The sequence below is a fragment of the Mangifera indica genome, chromosome 8 (genome assembly GCF_011075055.1).
Source record: "Mangifera indica cultivar Alphonso chromosome 8, CATAS_Mindica_2.1, whole genome shotgun sequence".
In the NCBI taxonomy this organism is placed as follows: domain Eukaryota; kingdom Viridiplantae; phylum Streptophyta; class Magnoliopsida; order Sapindales; family Anacardiaceae; genus Mangifera; species Mangifera indica.
The window spans coordinates 11968757-11976497 of record NC_058144.1 but is presented as its reverse complement, the minus strand read 5'-3'; the positions used below and the strand labels follow the sequence as shown (position 1 = coordinate 11976497).

Here is a 7741-nt window from a genome sequence, read left to right as displayed (position 1 = left end):
GACTTCCTTGTGTTCAACAAATAAAGGTTTTAGTTTTACATTGAAAAGTTTTAGAGGGTCCAGAGGACCAGATTCAATATTGATACTTAAATACTGGGGCAGGCAGCCTATCTTTTTAAATTAAGTTTTTGACAGGAAAGCATCTAGATCCTCATTCATATTTGAAACTAAAAAAATAAAAAATAAAAAAGAATAAAATCACAAAACAATCTTAAATGAACAGGGGAAAACTCAATTCAAAACTGGGTTCACCAAGTCCATTCGCTCATACAACAGTTCAAGTAAACCTAAAATTTTGAAATGATTCAACAATTTATTGAACAAGAAATGGTACAATAAACAAAAGATCAGGGCTTTGAATATTAGAGGGACACAAGAATTTTTCCACTAGGTTGCCTACACATAAAATTTGATTTCTGTATTCCTAATTCCTTTCAAGCTAAAGCTGTCCTGTCCGTGTAACCAGTTGAGTTGTAAGATCTTCACTATTGCACCTTATGCAAACCTTCCCAAGAACAAAAAAGCATTACAGATGCAGCAAACTCAATTCTAAAAGAAGCTGCAGCATGGGTATCAATAAAAAAGGACAATAAACTTACAAGAATAGACAGAAGAAAAGAAGACTACAAACTTTTCATAGGACCTATCACACAATTGTACATTACATTTTCACAAATGAATTTCCCATTGATAACAGTTCTGCCTTGGTTATTGATCTCTCCATCTTGGACTTGCGCTAGGGAAAAATCCTGAAGGTGATAATGGAAAAAAAGCACCAGGAGACAGTGGCGGTTGAGGCCCTGGACCTAAAATCCCAGACTGAGCCATTGGAGAAAATGCAAAATTAGGTGTCAGTGGTGGAGGAAACTGAGCCCCTGGAGACAGCAATGGATAAGGCGAATGTGGTGAGAACAAGTTCACGTAACCAGTAGGAGATGGCAACAGGAACTGAGAGGTTGGTGACGGTAAGAGTGGAGGACCATTCATTCGTGGGGAAGGGAAATTAGGCATCAATGGGACTGGACCTGGACCATTTACTCTAGGTGAGGGAAGACCAGGCATAGGTGGGTTTGGAAGCAAACCAGATGGCGGCAGTGGAGGGTGAACTTGAGGTGGTGGATGTAATTGTGCATGTGGATTAGGTGGAGCTTGGTTTCCCCCAGGACCAGAATCTCCGATAACATTTTGAAGGTCACGCATGAAAGCTGAAATAGGAGACTCAGCTATATTTGGCCAAGCAGAGTTGTCCCATGGTGCCACTGGTTGTAGTTGTCCATATTGTGGCATTGGTTGTCTATAAGGAGCAGGAGGCCTCCCAAGGTTATTATTGTAAGGAACAGGGGGTGGAAGCCGAGCAGGAGCAGGAGCAGGAGCAGGGACCATAGGGGGGATATGAGGTCGATTAATGGGTGTTAATGGGGGTGGTCGTATCTTCTGCAACCGCATACTCTGGGTTTTAGGTGGATTTTGGGAAGGTCTAGGTAAAGGTTCTTGTGAAGGTGAACCAGTGAGCTGCTGCACAATGTTCCTGAAATCATTCTTGCTTATGTTGTAAACCTGAGGCTGGGGTTGTTGCCTATTAGCATTGTTATTGGCAGTAAAATTTGGTTGGTGCAAAGGACTCTTCCTTATATTCTTACCCATCTTATTCACACCCAAATGATCATTATTATGCCTATTTTTTGAGTTATCCATTTTGAGAATCTCAATTCTAACAGTACTCCAACAGCTTTACACAAATTTATCAAATAATCACAAAATCAAACCACTAAAAAGCTTTAAATAGAACACCATAACTCCAAATTCAAGCCAAAATATAACCGATCTCCCCACGACCAAAAACCCAAAGTACTAGCTTTAACAAATCAAGTATTGATTTGCTTCTCATTTCCACCAACTTAGACCACCCAAAACCTTCACAACAAGTCCCACAACTCTACAAATTCCGTCTCAAACAGAATCAGTAATCCTATGAGAAAACTGAATAATTCTCTCCCACAGCCCAATATCAAATTCCCTCTCAACGCCAACAAGTCAAGAAACTGCAAAACTAGAACATAAAAGTACTCAACCTCCAAATTGAAGCTTTAAGCAACCCCAAGCCAAACGTTAAGAAGAATTCAAGCTTGAACAGATCAAACTTCACAAAATTTTCACCAAAACCAACAGAAATCAAGCCCTAGACAAGATGTATAAGCAGCAAAAAGAACATACCCTTTTTCCAAGTCTTCTCAAATTCCCAAGTTCCAAACTGAATCAACCTCAAATCTCAAGCTCAGAATCTAGCAATGAAACTAGCGGTTCAAAATATTTCTCCGATAAAGCCCAAATCCTAAAATATTCCCGAGAGAAAATTCAACGAACGCCGCCAGTAAAAGAAACTTTATTCTTCGGTTTCACATACATAAGAAGAAGAAAATTAAAAGAGAAAAAAATGAAAGGGTCTGACTAGAGGGAGTAAAATACAAAGAAAACGCCAATATAGAAACAGACCCTACAGATCTTCTTCACAGTCTAATACGTTGAAGATAACGGCAAAGTTAAATTAAATTGAAATGACAAAGGAGAAACTCTAATTGAGTGAGCGAAAGTGGGATGTTGAGTTGAGAAGGTCAAAATTGAAATAAAAAGCAGAAGTAGGTGGCTTTTGGTGTTTGTGTTGGTGTAGAAAGGACCCCAGAGAAGACAAGAGCAGAGGAGAGGGGAAGTTAAGTTGCGTGATTCCAGAGAGGTGGGCTGACCTGCTGACAAGTGTTATTCACTTTTAGTCCAATTCGACTTTATATTTTTTTTTGTAAAATATGGAGACAATAATAATAATAATAATAATATTTTTTTTTTCTAAAATAATAAATAATATACTTTCTAACAACCCATTCCTTATCATCTAATATCTTATTAAAAATATGTTATATTGAATAAAACTAAGATATATATCTTAATCTAAAATTACCAATACATAATCAATATAACCAAATTGATATTAAGATAATATTGGAAGAATAAATACTTGTTAAAAAGGCGGAAACGGAGTTAGCGCCACTCACTGTCATTGATTTAGCATTTTTTATTCCTTTCAGAGCGTATTCTCACAGACCCCCGTTTGATCATTCATTGAGATTTAGCCTTTCTACTCAAAACCCTTCAAAATAGCCATGCCTATGTCAGTTACAATCTTTCCAACTACATAATCATTAGTCTCAGTCAAATAAATAATGCTGAATTATGAGAGAGTAATAATCTAAGCTTGAGTGCCTGCCGAAGAAAACAAGTTAAAGTTAGGCAAATAGCAATTTCAGCAGCCACCCTATTTAATCTACTCCTTCTGACACCCTGGGAAGGAATATGCAATTGCATTTAAGCTTCATTCATGACTTTCTTCTATAGAAACATGGATAGCGTGACAAAGGCTCCACCTCTCAAGCTAGGATAACCCAAGAACCCCAACCTCGCACTATCAAATTGTGCTACCATCCACCAACTAGTCTATGTAATTTAGAGTATTGTGTAAAGTAGGTTACGATAACAAAAGCATTAAAGATCCATTACCAAATCTTGTGTAAAGATATATGAAATCAAAATGATCATAAACACAATGGGATAAAGAAATTAAATTTTGATTACAAACATGCATTAATTAACCATAATTTACATAATCCGTGTATTGGGATCATATTATTGCATTACATAATCTTGTGTAATTTGTTTGCTCCCCGATCCAAATTAGGATGGCTTCAAGGAATCCACATGAGGCAACACAATCCTAGAGAAACAATTGAGGGCTTTATGGGTTTGCTAAATACCTTAAAATACGAAATATTTCAGTGAGTGTATGAGAGGTTTTACAAAACTCATTAAAAAAAAAAGTTAAAATTCGACTCGTTTTTATAGAGAGTGATAAACAATTGTTCACTACCCACGTACAACCATTCACACAAATCGTATATCACATTATATCTTATAATATCATGGTTCTTCAAAATATATGATAAGCTATATCGAATAAGGTCAATCCGAGATAATGAACGGTTGTTCACTCACTATGCATAACTGCGCATGAGATGTGACATTTATCCAATATTTAAACTTTATTTATCTAAATTTGATAAAATCAACTCTCCACTATTCCATTTTAACCCATTCATTTCTTGATTATTTCTGTTTACCCCTTTCAATAGGTAAGTCATACGAAAGTCCAACTAACCTATAAAGCTCGAAACTATCATACTGAATTTTGGTCATGATTCACTACATAATATTCAAGACCTTTAAATTTCCTGATTTACTCATTTTGTGTTTGGCCCATAGACTCTTCATCATATTGATAGTGAATGAATTTATATCAAATCTATAATTCATTAGCCATCCATAAATAAACCAAGATTGATCTCTAGCAAGACATCATGATCACCCAAATAATGAAGTGTCAACAATACACATGTACCTATTAACAATAAGACTACCATACAATTTGACCCTTCATCAACCAATCAACTCTTTACTATTCCATTTTAACCCATTCATTTCTAGGTTATTTCTGTTCACCCCTTTTAATAGGTAAAGTCATACGAAAGTCCAACTAACCTATAAAGCTCGAAACTATCATCTTGAATTTTGGGCATGATTCACTACATAATATTCAAGACCTTTAAATTTTATGATTTACTCATTTTTTGTGTGACCCATAGGCTCTTCATCATGTTGGTAGTGAATGAATTTATATCAAATCTATAATTCATTAGCCATTCATGCATAAACCAAGATTGGTCTCTAGCAAGACATCATGATCATCTAAATAATGAAGTGTCAACAATACACATGTACCTATTAACAATAAGACTACCATACAATTTGACCCTTCATCAACCAATATCTCTCTTAGGTTAAGACATAGAATCAATGTCAACCTTAAAAATCTTTGAGATCATTAATTGAAGTTTGCATTAACAATCGAATGATATTGGATTGAGTAACAACGCATTCCTACTAAGGGCACATATTTGAGTATTTGTTGACATTTATTAGTAGGTTTAAGAGAGCTATTTACTCTCGTATTTAATAGTGATGAATTTTCTATTGATACACTATAATCTTCATATATCTCTCAATATAGTCAATAACCACCATTTTGATAATATTTTCTCAATGACTACATTAGAATGATGTCAAATCATATTGATTCTTATATAAGACAGTCTATAAACGTTGAATCGAAAGATAACATGTACCATAGTTTAGTAGATAATGTGTTCCATAACACTAGGGTAACCATTTGATGTACTCCTAAGAGTTTTGATGATAACAAAAAAAAGGTTAAAATTACTAACTTGTGTAACACCCATAAGTACATCCCATGGGAAAAAGTGTCTTTTTATATGTTTTATGATTAAATATCAATTTGACATAACTTAAGAGTTAGAATAAGTATTAATATTGAATTTTAAGTTGATGAATGGTTGTACGTGAAAGGTGCATGCCCGTTCATCTAATGCCTTATCAACAAAATGGATAATGTATCGCATAAGAAATTTTATTGTGCACAACCATTCATGCTTAGGGTGCACACCCATGCACTGAATTAAATTTGGAAAAGTCATCATAAAATTGAAAAGTCATAAAAAAATTGAAATTCAACTCATTTATATGGAAGGTGATGAACAACTGTTCATTATCCATATACGACTATTCACATGAATCATATCATATCGCACTGTATATGTGATATCGCATATCCTTGAGATATATAATAAGATCTATTGAATAAGGTAAACCTATGATATCGTACGAGTGTTTACTTACATGCATGATTGTTCATATGATCTAGTACACATCCAATATTTAAACATTCTTTATCCAAATTGGATAAGGTCAACTTTTTACTATTCCATTCTAACCTATTCATTTATAGGTTATTTCAGTTTAGTCCCATGAATAGACAAAGTCATACTTAAGTCTAATTAACCTATGAAGCTCGAACTGCCATCCCATATTTTAGGCACAATTCACTTTGTATAACCCAAAGCCTTTAGATATCGTGATCCATCCTTTTTGTGTATGACCCATAGATTCTTTGTCTTATTGGTAGTGAATGAATTTGTACCAAATCTATGATTAATTAATTGTCCATATGTAGATCAAGATTAGTCTCTAGCATAACATCATGATCACCCAAATAATGAAGTATCAGTGATAAACATGCACTTATCAACAATACAATTATCATACAATTCAATCTCTTTATTAATTGATATCTCTTCAAGACTAAGGCATATAATCAATGTCTATCTCTATGAAACCTCATTATACATTAATTGACTTAGGCATCAATGGGTGTATGAAGTTGGATTGAGCAACAACTTAGTCTTATTATAGTCATAAATTTGAGTAGTCATTAAAATCCATCAATAAGTTTAAAAGAAATATCTACTACTGTATCTGAGAGTAATGAATCCGCTATTAATCCATCATAGTCTTCATTCATCTCTAGTAATAGCCAATCAACATCATTCTGGTAATCTTTTCTCAAACACTACCTTAGGTTGTTGTCAAATCATATTAATTATTGTATAAGACAATTTAGTAGTCTTAAGTTGAAGACAATTTAGTAAAATCCATCAATAAGTTTAAAAGAAATATCTACTACTGTATCTGAGAGTAATGAATCCGCTATTAATCCATCATAGTCTTCATTCATCTCTAGTAATAGCCAATCAACATCATTTTGGTAATCTTTTCTCAAACACTACCTTGGGTTGTTGTCAAATCATATTAATTATTGTATAAGACAATTTAGTAGTCTTAAGTTGAAGACAATTTAGTAATCTTAAGTTAAAGGATCACTTGTACCACTGTTTGTTAGAAGAAATATTTTATAGATACTAAAGTAACCATTCATATGAAATCCTATTAGCGTGTCAATCTAGTGGACATGTCTATTTAATATAGACCTATGTGTTGATTTCATTTAAAACAGATAAGGCTAACTGTTAATTATTAAATTGAAGTCTTCTCATATTAAAAAATACACACACACACACACAAAATTAAAGGATAAGAAAATCTTATCCTTTTACCAAAGCAATTTCACTTTTTTAAAAAATGTTTACGTTCCAACTTTATTTTTTTTTAATTATTCTAGGTGGACCAACTCGTGAAATACAAAGTTATATGGGTATGGGTCTATACTAGTGTGGATATAAAAACCTAGAACTCATAATCATTTTAAGGATAGGTACTCGCAGATGCGGGTAATACAAATAACTTGCTTGCTTTGTTAGGTACAATTACTTAGTAGATAGGATAACAACCAAAAGCTAATAAAGCAAAAAGCTAGTGTTTTTCATTATGATCAAGTGACATAAAAAGAATATGAACTAGTAAATTGTCTGCTTTAAACAAACGATGTTTATTTGTAGGTAAAGGTTTTGTTTATCTATTATGCAACTAGTTGCTTCTTAGAAAGATATTCAATGGCTAAAAGACTATGATATACTAATAAGCTTAGTAGGTAAAGGTTTTGGTTATTTGTTATGCAACAAGTGGATTTCCAAAATCAAACGTAAAGTGGTTGACTTAATAGATAAATACAAAACTCATATTGTGGTGAAAAGTTATACTTAATAAGAAGTTATAGATTATAAAGAGACATTTTCACCAATTATAAAAAAATTTTCTGTTCATTTGATTCTAGCTATAATGGTACATTTGAATTTAGAGTTACATTAGATGAATGTCAAGACAA

The 7741-nt window shown here is 33.5% G+C and overlaps 1 protein-coding gene across 1 annotated transcript; it reads right to left on the bottom strand.

The window, feature by feature from the left end:
• Nucleotides 1-282: 282 nt before the first annotated feature.
• LOC123224471 (protein HAIKU1-like) lies at nucleotides 283-2669 on the bottom strand. The gene has a single exon (XM_044648145.1). The coding sequence runs from the start codon at nucleotides 1693-1695 to the stop codon at nucleotides 709-711; it is 987 nt and encodes a 328-aa protein (XP_044504080.1). The 5' UTR covers nucleotides 1696-2669; the 3' UTR covers nucleotides 283-708.
• Between the last annotated feature and the right edge of the window lie 5072 nt (nucleotides 2670-7741).

Coding starts and splice junctions, on each gene's coding strand:
- LOC123224471 (XM_044648145.1), bottom strand. CDS start 1,695: ATGGATAACTCAAAAAATAGGCATAATAATGATCATTTGGGTGTGAAT.